Raw genomic sequence first — 24,212 nt, 5'->3', positions numbered from 1 at the left:
TGGACAGATGCTACTTAGTTGTAGGTGTGTATATTAGTTAGTAATGACTTGAAATTACCTCTAGTTATTTCAGGAAAAAGAAAAAAGAGAGAGCATTCAATCACTACTTTAGCCAACATAAAACAACCTTTGGTGTTCTCATAAAGGTGAAACATAAATACCATCAGTGAGTAGGGAAATTGTCCATTGGCTGTGCATCCAACTCCTTGCTTTTACTGATCCACTCTCAATCTGAAGTGGTAACCATCTGGCCCTAACATGAGCTATGTAACTTCAGTATAGAGCTCTGCTTCTGCCCCCTTTAAGTTTGTTGCTCACATGTGTTCTACCATTGTCACACTTAAGGGTCAGGTAGGTCTGTTTTGAATTTCAGAGGCATCATTTATTTCTGTGTGATGATGGAAAAGTTACTTCATCTTTTGATTCCAGCTTTGTTTTTTCATGTATGAAGCATATATGATGATACCTACTCTGCAAGTTTGTTGGGAATATGAAAAGAATTAGCATGCGTGAAACACGTAGCATGGAAGCTATAAAATAATAGATGTTCAATAAACATTATTATTAAATTTTTACCTGTAAACAAAATGCATAATTAATTTATGATTATAACAAAGAAATATGTGGTTTTTGTTACTAATTCAAAAAAGGACCCTTGACATGTACAGAGGAACATACAGATTTCATCAAATAAAAATGTGAGTGGATGTGCGTAATTTCTTTCATGTATGTGTTTGCACTCATAAACACATTCTCCTTTAAATATTTTCTTTATTAAAGACACTTTTGGGTTTGAAACCACGAAGAATTGGTGATATTAAAAATAACCATTGAAATGTGGTATTTATTCATAAAAATGTAAGTGATTTCTCCATATGTGGGGGTGTGTTTCAAAGAATTACGAAAGCCAAAACTTTAAAGAATTATTAGAAAGAACACTTTAAGCAAAATATCATTAGAATTGTCTAATTCATTCTCCAAGTGTCCAACAAGGTAACTAAATGACATTAGGAAAACCAAAATGTTCTCTGCATATTCAACCTTCTTGAAAAATGTCAGTAACAAATGGTATAACATAAAATAAAATTGAGTCTGTTATTCTTGTCAGCTTTAAATTCTGATGCTCCTTTGGATGACTCACCTAAAGATCCATTGATCTCTGTGTTTGTTTGACAGGCACTATCACAGGTCACTCTCCTTCTGAGGGCTTGCTTCATTATCCTGACCTTGACCTCCATGGGATTTCTTCTGGATCAAAAGTAAGAAGTGAAATTCTTTCATTTTATGTAACTTTATAATGCGGTTTTAAGAATATAAGTGAAATTTTGAAATTCAGCAAACATTTGTTATTAAAAAAATAAAGTTGAAACTATAAATTCACACCTTCATTTTAAATGAGACAGAATAGTGGTTTGTCTGGTTTTAAATCAAAGGTCCATTTTAAATCTAAGCCCTTTAAATGAAATTTAGGTTTTTCAAGTATATTAAGAAAACTTATAAAATATAATGATTAAGTCAGCAAAACATAGAGTATAACTCTGAGTACTTAATAAAATCTAAAAATTATTTATTTTTCCTTTGCTATTGAACAGTTCAGAATATACACCTAAGTGTATGTATAGTTGTCTCTCGGTATTGGCAAGAGATTGGTTCCAGGACCTAGCCCCGCCCAACCCCATACCAAAATCTGCAGATGCTCAAGTCCCTTATGTAAAATGGCATAGTATTTGCACAGAACCTATGCACATGCTCCCATAAATTTAAATCATCTATCTAGATTACTTATAATACCTGATACAATGTATGTGCTATGTAAATAGTTGTAAATACAATATAAATGCTATGTAAATAGTTGCTGGCAGTGGGAAATTCAAGTTTTACTTTTTGGAAGTTTCTGGAATTTTTAAAAAATATTCTTTCATCTGCAATTGGTTGAATCTGAGATGCAGAACCCATGAATATGGAGGGACAACTGCATATTTAAAGTTTATTTCCTTTACCCTCACACAGCATAGTATTTAATGAATCCAGTTTTAAATACTACTCTGGCCAGAAAATACATTCACTTGAACAATTTTAAATTGCTTTTATGGCTGAAGGTATATAGCAAAACACCCACTTGTTATTGCTTAGTATTTATCAATCATTAAAATTAATACTAATACCAATACTTATGTACTTAATATGTGTCACAGAATGCTTAATTATTTCTTGTAGCACTTCAAGATAAGAATTACTATAAACTCCATTTTACAGGTTATGAAAGTCAGATAGAAGAACACTAAGAGATAGAACAGAACACAAACCCAAGCAATATGACCCCAGAATTCACATATTATAGAATTTACATATAACTGAAAAATGGCAAAAAAGCTCAGTCATTCTTGAAATCTTATCATCGTTGTAGTGTAATTGTTTTTCAAGTAGGTAACCAATAACCAGATTACTTTCAGGAAATTTTAAATGTAAAAGTCCAGTAAACATGCATTTATTCTTCATGTCACTTTCCTAAGAAATGCTTAATAGCTGCTCTGGAATATCAGTAGATTCTGAAGTTTCATCAAGATGCAGGTCCAAATGGTTAATGGAACTGTGTACAATATGCCTTCTCTAGAAACATTTGGAAGAGTGATGCTGCTGGCACACTTCACATAGTCATATGTAAACAGTGTGTAGAATTTTAAACGTATTTCCTTTTATAGTTTAAAAATTGTGTTTATTTTATCATTTAACTTGTTTGGCTTTCCATCCATCCCTACTTTTCTATACTAGAAATAAAATACATACTAAGCCATAAGAAGAGAAAATGAAAAACTGAGTCACAAGATAATCTGAAATAATTACCCAGATGCAAAGAATCAGGATCACATTTTAAAGAGCACAGTTCTGTTGGTTCCATATACATAGTAAAATTATCAATCAGCCAATAACAATAGCATAGTTTTATGTTTTTAATGAAGATTTTTTTGTTTCCATGGATACAAATAAATAGGCCAAATAAGCAAGCTATTGATTTTATCACAATATATCCTATGATACATTGTTATTCTTATTGTATATATTTATATAAAGTCTCCCCTGCCTCTGGCCTTATTTAGGAACTCATACTGAGATATAGGTATATCATTGTGCAAAGGAAGCCAGAAGAGAATGAAATGATATTTTTAAAGTGCTGAAAGAAAATTACTGCTAACCTGTAGTTCTATATCCAGCAAAAATGTAGGTGAAGTAAAAACTATTTATACAAATTTCTATAGCAAGCTTCACATTTGATAGTGAAATGTTGAAAATTTTCCTTTGAAACTGAGGAGCAGTTAGATATGCTCGTTATTTAACACTGGGCTGGAAACTGTCAGTGGAGAAAGGAAAGAGAAAGTAAGAAAAGCCATAAGGATTTGAAAGGAATTAATAAATTAATTAGAAAATTAATTTATGTTAATTAGTCTAAAATCTAATTAGTGAATTAATTAGGAAATCTAAGGAATCTATAGGGAATTTATTCAAATTAATGGATGAATTTCAGAAAAGTTTTAAAGAAATTATCATCAACAATATTTTTATGTACTAGGAAATATAAAACTTTATGCAATAAGTATCAAATATATCAAATACCAAGAAAAACCAATCCTAAAAAAATGAGTACAAAATCTCTAAACTACACTATAGAACTATTGAAATACTGTGAAAAATAAAGAATTTTTAAAATTGGAGAGATAACTATTCATAAATTAGAATCCTCAATATTGTAAATATTACAATTTCAGCAATTGATTTACATATTCAGTGCAATTTGAATTAAAATTATAAAAGGTCTCTTCTTTGTGGAGTTTGACAGGATCTTTCTAAAATACATGTATATGGAAATGCAAAGGCCCAGTAATAGCCAGCACAATCTTGAGATTTTTTTTACAATGGCAGGAATTGAGTTACTGGCTGTCAAGATTTATTATAAAGCTACAGTAATTAGGCATGTTTTATTGGCACAAAGATTAGAACAGAGAACCTAGAAACAGATCTATGCATATATATGGACTTGATTTGTGACAAAGGTGTCCCTGCAGAGCTATGGGAAAATGCTATCTTTTCAATAAATGGTCTTAGAAAAACTGGATTTCCACATAGGAATAAGAAAAATAAACTTGACAAATATTTCACACCATAAAAAAATAATTCTGGGGTCAGGGGATTGCAGATTTAAAAGTGGGAGGAAAGCCAGTACAGATTCCAGCATAGTATAGTAACATATCTCTATAACCTTGGAGTAGGTAAAAATATTAAATGGTCCACAGAAATCCCTAATCACATAGATAAAACTGATGAATTAGATTAGAATAATATTACGAAAGTCAGTTCTTCAAAAATTAACTCTTATTAAGACAGTACAAAAGTAAAATTTTCAGGTAGGCAATGGTATTTGCCAATTTTTATAAGCAACAAAGACCTTGTATCACAAATGGCTAAAATTAAAAGAATTGACAATACCACCTGTTGGAATGCTCACACCCTAAAGGAGGCAGTTTATATTGTGATACCTAACTTGAAAAACTGTTTGAGAATTTTACCAAATTTGAAGATATGTGTGTGTGTGTATATATATATATATATATATATATATATATATACACACACATACCCTATAACCCGGCCATTCAATTCCAGATATATACTAACAATGCACCCCAAAATCACATGAAAGAATGTTCAGAAAGCATTGTTCCTAATAAACAAATGTGGCCAACAATCCAAATGTCCTTCACAAGGTGAATAGATGCATGAATATTCGTCGGTTCACACAATGGAATACTATGCACGAGTGAAGAATGAGCTACTGCTGCATGCAGAGTCGTAGATGTATCTCACTAACAACACTGATTGAAAGATGCTAAATACAAAAAGGTGCACACAATATAATTTCATTTACAAAAAGTAAAAAGAAAGATAAAAGAACAGTTTTTAGAAATTTATGCTAAAGCAATAAAAATATAAGTAAAAGAGAGCAAGAAATGGTATGATTACCATAAATGATAAACTAACAGGTTGTGATTCTTTTTGCAACAGAGGGAGGGTGGAAGTATTGAGGAGGTGAGATGTCTTTGGGGGGGCTACTATTGAGTAGTGGTTATACGGTTGTTTATTTGTTGAAAATCATTGAGCTGCATATTTCTGTTTTTTGTACTTCTCCCTATGTGTGCTTCATTTCACAATATAAAGTTAAACAGTAAACTATAGAACAGAATTAATAAAAATAAATGTGTTTTAAATTAGAAATTTTATTTTCTGTTTTATCACTGAAAATTACCCAAATATCAATTTAAAAAATAATAGTTTACAGTAATGAAATAAGATTATTTTACATGGGAAAAAATTTCTTAACTTTTTTTTCACATACACAAAAATCACATTACTTGGATGCAAATAAATCATGAACTATCACCTGTTTTAACTGAGTTTAAATTATTTGGTAGAAATGTGTTGTCTATTTTTGCACAAAAATGTTATATTCAATTTTATAGAAACAACATGTCAGAATTTTTTTTAAATTTTATTTAATTATTTATTTATTTTGGACTGCGTTGGGTTTTCATTGCTGCGCTCAGGCTTTTCTCTAGTTGTGGCGAGTGGGGGCCACTCTTCGGTGTGATGAGCAGGCTGCTCATTGTGGTGGCTTCTCTTTTGTTGCGGAGCACAGGCTCTGGGTGCGTGGGCTTTAGGAGTTGTGGCATGTGGGTTCAGTAGTTGTGGCTCATGGGCTCTAGAGCGCAGGCTCAGTAGTTGTGGTGCACCGGCTTAGCTGCTCCATGGCATGTGGGATCTTCCTGGACCAGCGTTCGAACCCGTGTCCCCTGCATTGGCTGGCGGATTCTTAACAGCTGCGCCACTAGGGAAGTCCACAACATGTCATAATTGATGGCAGAAGAATTTTTTAAGCTTAATAAATACACTATTTTAGATTTTTTATACTTTTTTCTTTACCTCTATACTCTAAATTAACTAAATAAAATATAGCTTTATTATAATGACATTAATTCAATAATATTTTATTAGAAAATTCACCTTTCATAAAAATACCATTTGTCTTTTATGAAAATATTTAATTATACAATAAATCTTGGTTGACTATTATATGAAGTCTATTTTAATCCGATAAAGTAGCTGTTCATTCCTATTATTATAAGGCAATTTATAAGTGCCTATCTGTGTGACCCTCAACTCCATTTTAAATACATATACCTATTTTATATGTTAGAGTTTGAATTTCAAGAATACTATATATAACAAAAATATTCATCACAAAATAATTAATAAAGATCTATGCTGCCTATCATGTTAGACTTAACTACACATTGTCATGTTCCCAATATTTCATAATTCGAGCGTTCATTATTTTAGAGTACTGTCGTTAACTATGTCAGTCCTCCTAAGAAGTCATTTATTAAATGAATGAAGTTTGAAGGTATTGGGTGAGTGAGGGGAGTCTAGTCTTGAAACTCTAGAAATTGAGTCGTCTAATATTTTATTTATTAGTTGAAAATGTTTCACCCTAATTCAGCAATTCTAAAACTAAGCAATAAATTGATAAAGAATAGATTTTCTTTAAAAGATGCATTTTCTGTCTTAGTTTAATGCCTTTTTTCAAGCAGCTTCAGAGGCACATGCTCCTCAAATATATTAAAATACTATGTGTTTCTTGAAAATTAAAATAAATATATATCACTCTATTAATTATACCAGGTAATAAAGAGCATATTTAAAGCTAATGCATGTAAATGACATTTTATTTCAGACCTAAGGCAGCTGTTTTGGAAACTTTCCGTTGCTTGGTGTTCCTAATGCTGTGTAGATTGGGTCATCTGAAGCCTTTCGTCCCTTCTTTGTCATTTGCTTTTGAGGTAAGATATTTGCTTTAGGTAGCTATAGCAGGATTAGACATCTGTTGCATATTTAATTCATTCATTCAACAATGTTTCGGTCTATTTATTTTGTGACTAGTATTTGTGGGAAATTTTTCCCCATTCACTTACTTGCCAGTACTTATTTGCTGTGTCACCTTGAGCTAGTTAATATTGTTGAGTCTCAGTTTTATGGTCTCTAAATTTGGATTGATACTATTAACCTTCATAAAGTGGTTGGACAAATTGCATTGCATGATGTTTATAAAGAAAGTAGGCCATGTAGTTGTTTCTCAACAAGTGGTAGAAGTGACTTTACAAAAAGTTCTTGGCAGAGACCCTGCCATTTGAGATTTTTCTTTTTAGGCTGTTAAAGTGAAAATTGTGACTAGGATGTTTTGTTAATTACTTGCAAGAGTTAATAATTCTATAGAAATAAAATCATTAATGTAATTGAGATTTTTCTACAACTGAAAAATATGTTTAATTTGACCTGTTAGGATTAAAACTTATCTTCCAAGAACACTGAACTTTTGGATTCATATTTTTGATTTTGAATCTTAGATAACTGTTAAAAAACATAATTCTCATCACTAATGTTTTAATGGACATGGTTTTATTCTTTTAAATCAAGGGTTATATTGTTTAACTTTGTTAACATAAATGCTAACATTCTCTCCAGTGTTAATGGAAAACTGAAAGAGACACTTTCATAATTGAGTAATAATTATAAGTTGGGACAGACTCTTTGGAAGACAATTCAGTGATACTTTTCAAATTACAAATATTCATACCCTTTGACCCAGGATTCCACTCCAAGGAATTTGTGCTACACAAATGATACGCTCACACGTGTGCAAACTGATGTATATGCAAAATTAGTCATTTGTAATGGAATGACTGAAAACAACCTAATAGCCATTAATAGGGAACTGCTTAAATTTTGTGCTTCACTCACAAAGTAGAATATGCATTTACCAATGGAAAGAGCAAAGTTTTTAATACCAGTATGGAGCATTTATAAAAAATACATATATATTTGAGCTTGCTGCATCATGTGTGTATATATTAAACAGAGAGAGAGAGAGAGAGAGAGAGAGAGAGAGAGAGAGGGGAAAAGAGAGAAAGAGAAAAAAACTTGAAACAGGAGAATCTGTGAAGTATGCTCCCATACAAGGCATATAAGTATAAAAATGAAGAAGGGGAGTTATATGCATATAAATGTACAAATATTTTTACATGTATGTAAATGTATCCAGAAATATAAACAAGATCCTTACACGTGGTTACCTGTGGGAAAGTGAATTGTGTGACTAGAAGAAAGGAATAGGGGGAAGATTCTTCATTAAGTTAATATTTTTTGGTACCTTAAAATTTCGGAACCATGTAAATATATTTCCAATTTTTAAAAAATCTAAATTAAAAAAATGAAGTATTAAATCTTAGTACCAGGATCTTGGATATCATCTAATCTAATGTATATATTTAAATAGGAATTAAATAAAGTTAATATGTCTACATATATTTTGTTTCCTGAAATTACAACCTAAAATCAAAATAAAGAAGTATAAATTGTACATGTTTAATGAAGTTTAGAAATATAAATGCAAAAAAAAACCTTAAAAATAAAAAAACATACCATTTTCACATTTTATATGAGGGAAGCCCTTCTAATTGAAGGCATGAAGGAGAGTAATTCCATTTAATGAACCTACTCTTGGGTATATTGTGGTAGTTTACCTTAAATGCTCCAGAACAAAGAGAGAATGCAGGTTCTTTAAGCTGTCCATGTTGCAAACGTGAAAAGGTATAGTTACAAAAAACACGGGTTTTTGATGGTGGGATAGTGAAGGGCAGTGTAGTGTGTCCAGCTTTTGAGGGTGATGAACTCTAGGGGTGAAACGCTATCTGTTTACTTAAATTAGTCAGTAGGTGAAAGTGAATGTTAGGACTTGAGCTTTGAAGCCATATTGTCTGAATTTGATTCCTGGCTCAGGAACTTACTTTCTGTGTGTCCTTGGGCAGTTATTTGATCACTTAAATATTCTTGACCTTAACTTCCTCATCTGTAAAGGGATAAACTAATAATGTCTATCAAATAGGGTTTTGAGAATTAAATGAGATAATCTATGTAAGAGATTTAGTACAGTGCTTAACACATAGTACATGCTTAATAAATGTTAGGTGCTATTATTATTATTTTCTATGAGCTTAAGGATCCCTTGAAATAATTTTTTGGCTTGCCACGAGATCCAAAAGCCAAGTTTGGGAACTACTGACATAGGGGTTGGGAAGGAGCAACAATGTTGAACTTAATGTTATGGTAATGAATTCTTAGCCTGACACTCACTTTTTTGGACATTGGACTCTGCCTCAGGTCGTTCACCTGTAAAATAGGTTTAACGAGAGCTAATATGCATAGAGCTCATACTATGTTCTAAAAGACTTACCTGCATTATTCCGTCTAGTCTTCATATCAAACTCATGATGTGGTTACTATTATTATTTTCATAATGGAAAACTGAGTAACAGGTTGAATCACTTGTTTGAATTCACATAGGTAATACGCAAACAAGTCAGGATACAGCAAAGGCAGTCTGACACCATAGCTCTTGATCACTAAGCAATGTTTTCTTCCATGTATTGATAGCAGTACTCACCTACCTCAAGGGGTTTAGATGAAATTTCAGATGCAGTGTAACAAAAGTACCTTGAAAAATGTGGAGAGCTAAAAGGTCTTATCCATTTAGCTGCAAAATGTTCTGAAAAGACTAATAGTTTGAATAAGTTACCTCTGAATTATCTTTGGTTTATGATTCAAGGAAGGGAGGACCGTGGCCAAATCTTTCAAGCTGCTTACCTATTCTTTCCAGAAAGGCACACACATGGCCAATTCTACAAGAGCAGATATTGCCTGTGATTTGCCACTAAAACATTTCCTTAAAGTGGTATAATAATGATGTCTACTCCATGTGGCTTGGTGGAAAAATTAAATGACACAAAGGAAGAACATAGGAAGCACTTGATACATTTTAATTATAATTATTCATATTACTATTATTACTGCTATTATTGTTGTTATAAAAAGTATTTGTACTACTATTATCATTATTAAAATATTATTATTATTAACCACTGAATTTCTGAGTTTAAACCTCAGTAAGTCTTCTCTGACCAGAGGTCAATAACTATATGGTAAAGGCTGGGCAAGTATTTTATTATCAACATTTTTACCTGTGAAATAGGCTTTTTTCCACTTCTTTTTAAAGTTCAAAAATTAAAAAATTAAACCGGTTACCAAATCTTGTTTCCTAATTGTGAATTTCAAATTTGTGTTTTCCTAACATTTTTCTTAGAACTTTATGTAAATGTTTGCCATTTATCAGAGTTTTACTAAAACTGTTCTCTGCACCCCACAAGTTGTACAGAAACCTAATGAATGGCCTCATTGACTCCATTCAGTATGAATTAGGACTGACTGACTAGGAGTGATTATCCTACAAGGATACAGTGTTCTCATCATTTTTCTTTGAAGCTATCATTAGAATCAGAGACATTGAAGCAATTAATCCTCTTTCTTTTATAAATCAATGTTGTATGTATTGCCAACATCAGCTTGTAGCCCGATGACTCTTCTCTATTTATCTCGAAGGCTGGTTGGAGGTTGTCTGTTATATTGCTTTATTATGTAAGCCAAATTCCATAGGTGTGCATGACAACAGTCCTACGTTAAACAAGCGTACTGCTGACCACACCTATTCAGCTAAAAACACATACACACAAGCACACACAGACTGGAAAATAGACCTTAAATTATTTTTCACTTAGATTATAAAAGAGCTCTTAGGTAGTTACAATTCTGAGTCAGAAATACAAGGTATAATTTGAATCTGATCCTGTGACTTCCATGTGGAAGTTTTATTCCCTTTAGCTTGGATCCACAAGAACATTAAGTAAGGGTGTGGTGCTCTTGCTATTTATAAATAAAATTTACTGGTATACAAGTGCATAGTTGTCTATCTAGTGCATGAAATGATTAGTCCATGCCCTTGTACATTTCTTTTTTGATAGATCAATCACTATCTTGACTGACTCACATACTTTTTAAAAAACTTGTTGTTTTATGTATAAGAAATTTGACAGAAAACCAATCACCTCACTGTTTCATTCACTCATTTCTCACTCACATAAGCAACACTTATTTTTTTTTCTGCTGGCTCAGCTACAGTTTTTTTCTAAGATCACCTATGAATTTGTGATTGATTTAACTTGCATCAGTAGCTTTAAGCGTTCTAACCTGATAGACACTTAAAGAGAAGATAGCAAGGTCAAAGATGAATAAATATTTTGATAAGTATATAGGTATACAAGATAATGGGAAATACTTGTTTGCATATATTTTGATACTATGTATATTTTGTTTCACATAACTTTTTATTTAATTGAGGAGATAGTTTAGGGTACTGGAAAAAGCATTGGCTTTGAAGTCACACAAATCTAAGTGCCATCTCCACCTCTGCCAATTGGTTGTATGGCCTTGAGGGACTATCTAAAATAACCACACCTTCGTTCCCTCAACAAAAAGGAGAATAAAAAATGTATGGAAGTTGTTTTTATATTCAAAGGAGTAAAGAGGTTAGTCTGTAGAACCTACCATAATATCTGGCATGTAAGTAATAATTATATCCACTTATCTATACCATATTCACACACACACTACATACACACATTTAAAACAATGTTTTGAGAACTAGGGCATTAAAAGCAATGAAAACAAAAACCTGAGAATAACTGCTTATTAGTTGATTCCAAAAGAACATGAAATGTCTATAAATTTAGACCTCAGAAAAACCCTAAATTCTTACAGTTTTTGCTTGAATCATTAAAATGGAAACACATCACTGTTAAATGGTGAACCAACGTATGTCTGCTGAAGATGTGCACAAGAGGGGAGTAGAATTTGAACAAGCAGAGGGGAAGGTGGAGAGCACTTGACTGAAGGGAGATTACAGTGAAAGGTCTGGAAGCAGTGGTGGCCATGGACTGTTTGAGTGATGAGATGAATCTAGTGACAAGAGCCCAAAGAGTGGGTCCTAATAGGAGGTAAACACATGCTCGCAGAAGACAGACCAGTCTGCCTAATGCTCTAGGTGGCAAAAAGAAACGTTTATTCAACACTTACTGCACGCCTATCCAGCAAAAACATAGCAAAAGCCTTCCCTTTGTGAGCTCAATTTTAATCGGTGTATTAATTTTTGATTGCTGTAAAAAATTACCACAAATTTAGTGGCTTAAAACAACACACATTTACTGTCTAACAGTTTCCATGGGTCAGGAAGTCAGACACAGTTTCATTCTATACTCTGCTCTCTGCTTGGGATCTCAAAAGCCTGCATTTCAGGTGTCCACTAGATTGTGTTCTTATCTGGAGGCTTATCTATGGAAAAATCCACTTCCAAGCTCACTCAGGTTGTTGACAGAATTCATTTCCTTGCAGCTGTATGATTTAGGGCCCCACTTTCTGTGGCTTTTGACTGGAGGCTGCCCTGAGGTCCCAGAGGCCACCCTCAGGTCCCTGCCATGTGGGCTTCCTCTGCATGGCCGTCTACTTCATCAAAGCCCAAAGAGAAACTCTTGCTTCAGGAAGGGCTCAGGGCCTCTTTGAAGGATTTTTACCTGATTCAGCCAGGCTCATCCAGGATACTCTACTTTTATCAAATGAAAAAGTAGGTGTCCTCTTAGTGCCCTGACCACATTTTCTACTACTTTCCTTCTTGCTTGCTCAATTCCAGGCATGTGCAGTGTTCTAGAAACATGTTCAGTATACCCTGCCTCAGTACCTTTGCTCTTGATTTTACCTTTGCCTGCTCTTTCCCAGGAATCCACATGACTTTTGCCCTCATATCAGGTCTTACCTGAAATGCCACCAGCCTTCCTTGGGTACCATTTTTGTTGTTGTTATTATTTTCTAATTTTGCCTCGTCCACCCCTGATTTAATTTTCCCCTTAGTATTTATATGTATATAAGTATTTGTCTGAATTATTGTCCGTACTCTCTCCAACTGTGGCAGACAGAACCTTGAGTGACCCCATAATCCCTGCCTCTGCTGTTTATGACCTGTCAGCCTATATAATCCCCTCCTCCAGAACATGAGTGAGACTTGTGAATGCTTCTAGCCAATAGACTATGGTAAAGACTTCAACATTTATTTATTGATTCAGTAAATGTTGAGTGAACACTGACAGCACCTACTCCACAGCTATAATCACCCAAATGGGGGAGAGCAAGTTGTTGGAATTTTCACCTTACATAGAATGCTGAATTAAATATTGGATACTTCAAATAACAAGGCATGCATCTTCAGATGTCCCTTGTTATCCAAATGGTTGATCAAAATGCGTGTATCAGAAAGTGAATGGAGGTTTAGCAGTTCTTAGCAGCATCATGTTTCATGGAATCTTCCTTTTTTCTTTCTTCTTTTTAGTAAAATTCAACCTTCTTTGGTGTTTAAGTTATCTGTTCTACAAAAGAAACCAACCCCAAATTTAATGTCTTAAAATAATGAAGATATATTATTTCTCACAATTCTGTGGTATTTCTACCGCTGTTTTAATGTAGGCTCACTCATCAGGCTGCATTCAGCTTAAGGGTCAGCTGGACTGAATGTACACAAGGGTCACATGAGGGGGTGTCCATTTTGGCTGTTGATGGGAACACCTTTATTTTCACTCCACAAGACCTCTCTCCAGTGGACCAGACCAGGTTTTTAACCTGGCAATTTCAGGATCATGACAACTGAATCTGCCACACTTCTTGGAGCCTCAGATCTGGAACTCAAAAAGTGTCATTTCTTCCATATTCCACTGGTCAAAGAACATCACCAGGCCAGCCATTGTTCAAGGAGTAGAAAGATAGACAACATCTCTTGATTAGAAGAGCAGGCAATTATAAAAGGGTATGATGAACTTATGGCCATTATCCAGTCTATCACACTTGGATTTTATATTGTTTAGGTTCATCTCACAATGATGATTAGTATATCACAGGATGTAGACATATGTGCCTGAAGCCATCTTAGTTGGTTCATTTCAACTGTACATCTGTCCTCATTATGAATGTGGAGAATAGACTGCACCCAACTTTTTTTCATGAAATATATGCTAGTCTGCCATAAACATACTTATGGATTTATGTGGAAAAGTAACACGCACGCAGGCACGCACACACACACACACACACACACACACACACTGACTTATGATATTCAGTATAGAGCAGTTTTGACTAATCTATTTCAATATTATTCAAACCTCAAATATTTTTATCAACCATACAAAGTTTGCATTTATTAAAAGTACCTATATGTTTTAAATAATACTTTCTTCATATCAACTCATAATTTTTCCATTATATAGTAATTATTATACATTAAATTATATAAAATAGTTTTTAAAAGACAGAATGAAAACCACCCACCTTAAAAATAAATATTACAATACCAATGAAGTATTGTTAACACTATGATGTGCTACCTGGGTGATCCTGCTCTATATCACACTCCCACAGATACTACCATTGTTTTGTACTTTGTGTTTATCATTGCCATGCTTTTTCTAAACAAATTCTAATTTTCCCATATATTTTTAAATTTATCACTAAGCAATATTTGATTTATTTGAAAACTTTGAGTAAAACAGAATATCATATATGTATAGTTTCGTGCAATTTCCTTTAATTCACTGAATGTTTTGTTTCTAAAATATAACCTTTTTATTGCATGTATTGTAGTTTACATACATTGTATGACTATATCCAATATTCATTCTCTAATGTTGGTTTCTAGCTTTTACTTTTACAATGCTGCAATGAAAGTTCGTGCACAGATCTTGTAGTGCATATGGCATATATGTAGTTTCTCTGGGGTTATACAACTACATGTGGAATTGTTGGATTGTAGGAAATGTGGCCAGATTACATTCCTAAGAGAACGCTAATTTGTTTTCCAAAGTTATTGTAAAATTTACCACTAAAAGAGTATAAATTCCCTCCCCAAAGTCAGAATTGTCAGCTTTCTTAACTTTTGTTCATCTGGGGGATTAAATGATATCTCATTGTATTCCTAATTACCATCTTCTTGTTTATTACTGAAGATGATCATTATTTCATCTTCACTGGTTATTTATATTTCTTTTCCAGTGATATGCACTTGCATGTCATTTACCCATTTTTTCTATTTGGTTGTTATTTAGTTCTTCTGCTTTTTAGAAATTCTGTGTATGATACCATTCCTTCGTCATTTATATTTGTTAAAAGTATCTTTCCCCAGCTTGTAGTTTGTCTCATTGCCCCTGGATTGAACTCAGATAGGTTTTATTTACACAGAGTAATGCCATATAATAGTATACTACCTCCACACATAAACATGATACTACCATTCATTATTACTAATTCTGAAAAACATATACTTTTTCTTATATACATAGTGCTAAATATATCCAGCTACAGTTTTTCCTGTAACTACCAGTATAAGCCTATATGAATCTTAGACAGGGTTATGAATCTAGTCTACAATTATGCAAAAATAAAAAGCTAGCATATAATATGAAGTTTAATTCCACAAGCCTGATTTCTTTAGCAAGGTTTATTGGCTGTTTGAATTTTAAATACATAGATCAGAATTTCCCCTATCCTTTTTTGGGAGAAAGTACTCAGAGTTAATTCAAAATCTTTACATTATATCAAAACTGCTAAAATACTGAAATGCTCCTATGTCTGTAATGCTACGTTACAGAGAATATATGAGTCTTCTATTAAACAGCCCAAATATTAGCCATTATTTTCTGTTCATTTGCTATTTATCTAATAGGTGAATATAAGCCACTTCACCAGCCAGATCACAGTTCCAGAATGCAATCCTTTTTGTACTCTTTAAATTAAGAAATTTGAAAATAACCTGCATGTGACATATTAGAGTATATGTTTTATAGGACATAAGAGATTTTTATTTTTAGGAAAATATGCAACATTCACGGAATAGAATAAAATACACAAACATTGAGGTTATTAGCAAATTTCCTTTAGATTTTTTTGTGTGTTTATATAAGAAAGTTTTTCACTCTTTTGCCTTCAACTCTAATTCAATTTAAGTATCATTGCCACTTTCTTTTAAAATGTTTTTATTCTTTCACTCTTCCTTGTATTCCTTGCATTTTTATTATCTAAAGATATAAAATTTTCTATGTATTTCACATACAAACAGCAAATGCTCTGTTCCAGATCCTGTGCAGAGAGCTTTATGTGTGTAAACTCATTGACAATGCACATGTATCTCTCATGTCCACTCATATACTGTTCTATAAGAGTGGATAGAACATAAGTAATGCATTGAATGTGGAGCAGGATGAGTAGCAAGTGAAAATAAACTGATTGGGGTGATTTATATGAGGCTCCTTTTTAAAAACTCCTCCTTACTGCCTGTGTTTTTTCTAGAAAGAATTACTTTTTCTTTCTATGAGCAACAAAATACTTGGTAACCAAAATAAAACAATATTAGAATATAGTACTGCTTTTTTTGTTTTACGATAGCACAAAGAGACTACACTTGACACAGTGGATTGTAGATGATCACGTTAAAATTCCTGAAATTTACTGGCCCTAGTATGAGATTTTTAAAATAAATTTTGAATCTACATACAAGAAAATATTAATCCCTGATCGTTTTCTATGTATCATCTTTTCCTATTAAGATGGTTAAAAATTAAGAGATACAAATATATCTTATATTTTTACCCACCTGTCCCTTCTCCCTCAGGCTTTTATTTCAAAAGTACTAGCCTGGGCATCTACAAAGTATGGTTGCTTTTGCAAATACTTTATCTTCAAGGAAATTTTCACCATTAAGCACTTTTCCCCACATTTTAATACTATATGAATTATGAGGAACACTAATTTTACGTATTTCTGTTAACTTATACTCAAATCATCAAAGCATAGGTATTTTATGTAAAGTTTTACATCAAAATATATTGAGTTTTAAAAAAATATTTTAAATGCCTTTCTTTTAGTTTAGTTTTTGTTTCCTTGCTTTTGCTTGTTTCACTTTCTTGTTTGAAAATAGGAAGTGATTACTTGCCCAGAGATTAACTAGAAGAGAAAACATGTTGAATTTATTTCGATATCACAAACTTTGGAATTTTGAGTGAGTTTTAAAATGGATACCATCTCTCTTAATTATATTGCTTAGATAAAAACAAAAATTTAGGAATGTTAGAAGTCTAGCGTTCTGCATCGCCCCTTCCTGACCACTGAACCAGTTTCCATCCTGTTGACTCACATCACTCTACATTTTTCATGGCTGTCCTTTTACCTGACTTATTTGTGGGTGTAATCTACCAATGTCAGCATAGTGAATTACAAGCAGCAGCTTAAGGTAAACATCATTTACTCATAAGAAATTATTTCCACATCACCTTGGTTTTTGACTTGGCATTTACAAAAAAAAAAAGAAATCCTGTCCCTTTTTATAATCACCTGTTTTACATTTGAAATAACAAAGTGCCTTGAATTTTGCCTTCTCTAGTCTGAGTGTGCCATGCGCTGTGCTATGATTTATGACCTGAGCATCCAACACTCTCCATATACACTAACAAGATGGCCCACTGCGTTTGAAATATATCCCCCAAATGAAAGCAAACACAGCCTTGTGATATAAAGCCTTGTCTTCATGCAAGGAATTAAACATACACAAGTTCTAATTTTTAGTCTTTCTTTTTGCGTTGCCTTTAAGAATGGCTAAAATAAGTTAAGATCCATGGGTGGACAGGATTTCACACAGTAGATGAGGGCTCTAAGGGGAATCCTGACCCTGAGAAAAAGGTGCAGGGATACTTGGCAGAATGTCAGCATGGTTTCCACTAGTACATGACAGGGACTCATTATGGGCTTGCTGTTGCCTGTAAGCTGGTTTCACTACCATCAACTATGAGGCCAGAATGCCTGGTTCCAGATGCTCTCGCCAATTGACCGTAAAATTGCTATGCATTTCTGGCCAAACCCAAGATTTTAAAAGCTCCCCTTCCCCTCCCCTCAACACCCTAACCCCCAATTCCCTCTAAAAAGCTGCTCATTATTCTTCCTTTGCCCCCTGATCTCAGCAAAAGAAATACTTCTGGAATCAATTAGAAATGTCTGCCCTTGATGAGGTTTGCACGTGAGTTTGGAGTTGTGAGGCTTTGATAGTGGCAGCCAACAGCTGCAGTTTCAGGTGGTAAAATCTAAGAAGGAATTTTCCAGGGTTTATTTACCATCATAAAAATTTTAAAAATAGGCAAGACACGTTAGGAGACCGTCTCATATGCCTTTGAAAATGAAGTTAAATTTGGATTATATATTTATTTTATCTACAGTGAGCAAACTGGAGATCTCTGTTTGGGGGAATCTTTCCATTGCTTTAATAGACTGTGTCAAATGGTTATAAATTCTGGAAATGGGGATCTCCTTTCTGAAGGTTAATGGTAAAAGAACATCTGTTATTTCTTCTGTCATATTAATTGCTTGACAAGTAAAGATAATCAAGGTTAAGGGAAATTAAAACCCATCTTCTGAAAATAATGTGAATTAATACTGTGTAATACGTTTGCCTACTCTTTTTCTCTCTAGCTATATGTGTATATGTTATTTAATAAAAACTATAATAAGAATTTTTTCCTTTTTAACTATAGCTATTTAGTAAGCTTTTATTAATGCTTATTTGATAAGATGCTGTAAGCTTCTTTTTATATTTTGTGTCCAATCAGCTACTGTAGCATGAAAATGATATGATTTTCCTAAAGCCAAATTAAAAGGCAAAGTAACACAGGTATTCAAATTATCACTGGGCACATGTCCTTTTCTTTCCTTAAGTACATGACATGCTTCCTGGAAGTCTGCTTTTGTTTCTCCTGCTGACTAAAAAGCAGAGAAAATTTCAACGGTACATTTTTAGCACTAAAATTTTCACTCATGCCTTCAAGAAATATTATCAAATTTTTTTCTCAGAGGATCACCATTAAAAACAGAATTTTAGTTCCCAGAACTACCTATTACTTCTTAGTCAAATGGAACTTTAAGCACCTGTTATTTCCTCTTAAAGTATTGCAATTTCTACTTATATAATGGTGGAGAGGTATGTAGAAGGAATTTTGTGTCTGTTTTTCTTGTAGTATCTTTGTATTTAACGGCAACAGAGATAACTTTAAATTTGCATTTTTATGAGAACTCTTTCCACATGTGCAGACATCTGCCTACCAGTTAGTCTGGTTTCTAGATTGAAGTAGATTAGTTAGTAAAACTAAATGAATAAATTACTATATTATCAAGTGTACCGAATATATCATACAATTCTATTATATTCATGGAATAACTTTAAGTAGGCTGAAAAACTCAGTTGCTTAAAATACCTAATGTCACATGTATGCCACAATGTAATAAAGGTCAAAAAGACATATATTACCTAATAGTTTGCTGGGTAAAGTAGCATACCACCAACAACAAGAACCAAAAGAAACAAGACTGAACAACTTAATTACCATCTTTCAAAAATAATGCCTCATTTATCCTTCTCAAGGTCCTCCATATGCTCTGCATGTTATTGGTGAGCCAAACTTCCTTTTACTGAGTAAAACAAAAAAAACTATATGCACCCTTTAAGAACATTCTAAAAATTACTTCTTTGTGATCAACTTGTTACAGAAAGGAAAAGCTGACTAATTCGTTCATTCCTTTTCTCTGAGATGAAACATCCCGTGTGTTTTCTAAGAGCAAAATCTGTCTGTTTAGTATTAAGCCCACTGATAGTTGCAAACCCGCTAATAACCATTTGGACATGCAATCTCAGAGCAAAAGATCTAGCTGATGGAGAATTACCACCTGACACCCTTACTTGTGACTCCTAAGTTTGCTGTTTAACTGGTATTATCTTCTCTTCACACTTACATAATGGATCAGGGAATCAGCTGATACAGATTAAAAGCTAATATGGATTTTCAACACAGCTTATGCTGCGTTTTATATTATTCCTACCAAAATGCAATACTTTTAAGGAATTTGATCTAGTGTACAGCACAAGAGGATACTACCTCTTTTAAATTGTGTTTGTTTATGACAGTTGTCTGATACTGGCTCAGCCTAGCTTTGTACAAGTGTTTAAAATACTGTGATGAGATGGAGAAAAAACTGGCATCAGGTTCCAGACACATGGATGTTATGAATTAACAACATGAGGAAAGTCACTTAGTTCTCAGTTTCACCATCTGTAAAGTCAAGGGAATGAAGCTGATTTCTAAAGTTACTTCAATGTTTAAGGTTTCATACTGGCTATGTAATTTTTAAAAAACAGATTAAATCGATACTATTGGTTTACATTCATATGATTAATTCACTAAGAAGAGTGGGATTCTGAGGAATCTTTGGGAAATGAAGTATTGAGTCTATGAGATTTTTCAGTACATGATGTGTGAGAACATAAAAGTTAGGACTGGGACAATAATAATCCTAATCGTGCTTTGTGAGAATTTAATTGCATCTGCATATAATCACCACTTCACCCTTTTCAACCTATAGAGTCACTCCAAACAAATGAATAATCAAAATAGATTTTAAAAGTTTGCTTGCTATAAGTCCATTTTCCAGATAAGCTTTCTTACTGGTGATGATGGAGCTTAGAAGGGTTCCAGGCCAGTGGAAATGGAGTCAGGTCATTGGAGTGGACTCTGAAACAAATCTGTGACTGGGAGAATACTGGATATTGAAATAATAAACCCAGTATCTATGATATAAATTGAAAGCAAGTCTTTAACAAGGCTCTCTGAGAATCCTTGTGCCAAAAACTGATAATAGCTGTGCATAGAGAGTGTTATCAATATTTAGCAAATTGTTATTTTTAATGTGCCTAGAGTAAAGGCAACCAGAGGAATATATTCCTTCCACTTTGTTCTCCTAAAGTGTCAATTATAAATCACGGAGGTGTCACTCACAGAAAGAAGTCTCAGTGTGAGACACATGAGTGGTATACAATAAGCATGTGAAAGTGTTTAATCAAAATACATTAGTCAGATAACTTAGAAAAAACTTCGTTTGATCTTCCATTTTTTGTTAGTGTTACTATGTGGGAATTGCAGTGCAAAAAAATATTTTCCTCAGTTTGCTAAATATTCTTCAGATGATTGCTGAAGGCTATGGATAATTTTGTATTAGATTTCCGTTTCTTTTAAAACCAACAACTAAAATGGTAGACTGATTTCAATATGCAATGGTACTTTTAGCTCAGGCTTATTTCATTGTTCCAGAGGAAAATCTTCATATGAAAAACAGGGAGATTCTTTATTTATATTTATCCTCAATAATAATGGCCCTGAAAACGTAGGTTATCTGACTGTATGAATACACAAATGCTACAAAGTAGCAAATGGAAGGGACTGTAGCCAAAGCTATAGTAGATTAATACATACTTGAGAATACCTGTTCCCAATTAACCATAGAATGTATTCCAGGTCATTACAGGTGTAAATATGACACCACCAAAAGAAACTAACAAAGCTTCAATAACTGACCCTAAAGAAATGGAGATCTATGAACTGTCAGACAAAGAATTCAGAATAATCTTCTTAAGGAAGTTTAGTGAACTACAAGAAGGCACAAACAGACAACTAAACAAAACTAGGAAAACAATGTTATGAACAGAATAAGAAGTTTGACAAGGAAATAGCAACATAAAAAAAAAAGCAACAGGAAAACTAGAGTTGAAAAATACAAAACCTGAACTGAAGAATTCAATAGAGGTTTTCAAAAATAGATGTGACCACACAAAAGAAAGATTCATCTACCTAGAGGACAGGACATTTGAATTACCCAGTCAAAGGATCAAAAAATAAATAAAAGAGAAAAAAAAAGTGAAGAAAGCCTACTATGGGAATGGTAATTACAGGATGCAATGAAAATATATAATATTTGCATTATGGGAATTCCAGAAGGAGAAGAGAAAGATAAAGGGATAGAATATTTAAAGCAACAGTGGCTGAAAACTACCCAAACATGGGGAGAGAAATGGACATACAGATCCATGAGGCCCAAAGGCTCCAAATAGGTTGAAACCATATAGGGCTAGTTAAATTGTCAAAAATCAAAGACAAAAAAATAATTTTAAGAGCAGCAAGAGAAAAGTTATGTACGAGGTAACCCCCATAAAAGTATCAGTGAATTTCCCAATAGAAACTATTCTGGCCAGGAGGGAATGGTATGACATATTCAAAATATTGAAAGAAAATAACTGTCAGCTGCGAATTCTATATCCAGTGAAGCTATTCTTCAGAAGCAAAGTAGGGATAAAGACGCCTGAACAAACAAAAGCAAAGGGAATTCATTACCACAAGACCTGCCTTACAAAAAATGCTAAAGGGGGTTCTTTAGTGGAATTAAAATAATGCTAATTAGCAACATAAAAACATAAAAGGGTAGCACAAATCTCACTGCCAATGGTAAATATATAGTCAGAGTTAGACTTTGTAATATGATGATACTGGTACATAACTCACAACTTTAATTTAAAAGTTAAAAAAAGAACATGTAAAAATAACCATGACTACAAGTCTAATCTGTTTTAGTTATACAATATAAAAATGTGTAAGTTGTAAAAAACAACATCCTAAAATATGAGGGGAAGAGAAGTGAAAGTGTAAAGTTTAGAAATTTTATTGAAGTTAAGCTGTTATCAATTTAAAATAGGCTGTTAAAATTATAAGATATTTTATGTAAGCTTCACAGTAACCAGAAATGAAAATCCTATAGAAATTACACAAAAGAACTATAGACTATAAAGAAGTTAAAGCATACTGATACCAAAAGACATCATGACACAAAACAGACAGCAGGGTAAGAAACAAGGAACAACGGATCTATAAAACAACCAGAAAACAATTAACAAAATGGCAATTGTAAGTCCTTATCTATCACTAATTTCATATAAATGTAAATTGATGAAAATTTCTGATCAAAAGTCATAGAATAGCTCAAATGGATAAAAAAACAAAATCCAACAATATTATGCCTACAAGAGATGCACTTTAGCCTTAAAGACACACATAGACTGAGAGTAAAGGTATGGAAAAGACATTTCAAGCAAATGGTATCAAAATAAAAGCAGAAATAGCTATACTCAGACAAAATAGGCTTTAAACTAAAAATGGTAAAAAGAGACAAATAAAATCATTATATAATGATAAAGAGCTCAATCCATCAAGAAGATATAGCATTTGTAAATATTTTTGCATCCAACAGTAGAGCACCTAAATATATAAAGCAAAATCTAACAGAGCTAAAGGGAGAAGTAATCAGTAATACAATAATAGTTGGGGACTTTAATCCCCACTCTCAATAATGGATAGATTGTCTATACAGAGAATCAATGAGGAAACAGTGATCTGAACAACACTATAGATTAAATGGACCTAACAGACATATAGAAATCAGACACATACAAAATATTTTATCTGACAATGGTGGAATACATTCTTCTCAAGTGCACATGGAACATTTTCTAGGAAAGACCATATGTTAGGCCACAAAACAAGTCTTAGCAAATTCAAGAAGACTGGAATCATACCAAATATCTTCTCTGACCACAATGGCATGAAACTAGAAAGCAATAACAAGAAAAAAACTGGAAAAGTCATGAACACATGGAAATTAAACAACACTCTCCTGAACGACCAATGAGTCAAAGAAGAAATTACAGTGGAAATAAAAAAGGTTCTTGAGACAAATTAAAATGAAAATACAACATACCAGACTTATAGGATGCAGCAAAATCAGTTCTAAGAGGGAAGTTCATAACAATAAGTGCATACATTAAGGAGCAAGAAACATCCCAAATTAACAACCTAGCTCTATAACTTAAGGAACTAGAAAACAGAGAACAAACTGAGCCCAAAATTAGCAGGAAAAAAAAAAAAAGAAAGAAAAGAAATAATGAAGATTAGAGCAGACTTAAATGAAATAGCCAAAAAAATAGAAAAGATTAATTAAAATAGATGATTCTTTAAAAAGCTAGACAAAACTGACAAACTTTTATCAAGACTAACCAAGAAAAAGGACACAAATCAACAAAATTATAAATGTAAAAGGAGACATTACAACTGATACCACAGAAATTCAAGAGATCATAACAGGCTGCTATGAACAACTATGTGCCAATAAACTATCAGCCTTGAAGAAATGGAAAAAAATTTAGAAACATACAACTTATTAAGACTGAATCAGGAAGAAATAGAGAATATGAATAGAACAAT

General features: G+C 33.0%; 1 protein-coding gene across 1 annotated transcript in view; it reads left to right on the top strand.

The window, feature by feature from the left end:
• The window catches only part of AGMO (alkylglycerol monooxygenase), a 348,225-nt gene that overhangs the window by 172,680 nt on the left and 151,333 nt on the right, over window positions 1-24,212 (top strand). Inside the window, exons 11-12 of the mRNA XM_007110783.2 lie at window positions 1,177-1,259; window positions 6,785-6,890. Coding sequence (XP_007110845.1) covers window positions 1,177-1,259; window positions 6,785-6,890 — 189 coding nt within the window. The remainder of the gene's footprint in view (window positions 1-1,176; window positions 1,260-6,784; window positions 6,891-24,212) is intronic.

This window comes from Physeter macrocephalus, chromosome 5, assembly GCF_002837175.3.
Source record: "Physeter macrocephalus isolate SW-GA chromosome 5, ASM283717v5, whole genome shotgun sequence".
Lineage (NCBI taxonomy): Eukaryota > Metazoa > Chordata > Mammalia > Artiodactyla > Physeteridae > Physeter > Physeter macrocephalus.
The sequence above is the reverse complement of the archived record's forward strand: the minus strand, read 5'-3'. Positions and strand labels throughout refer to the sequence as shown.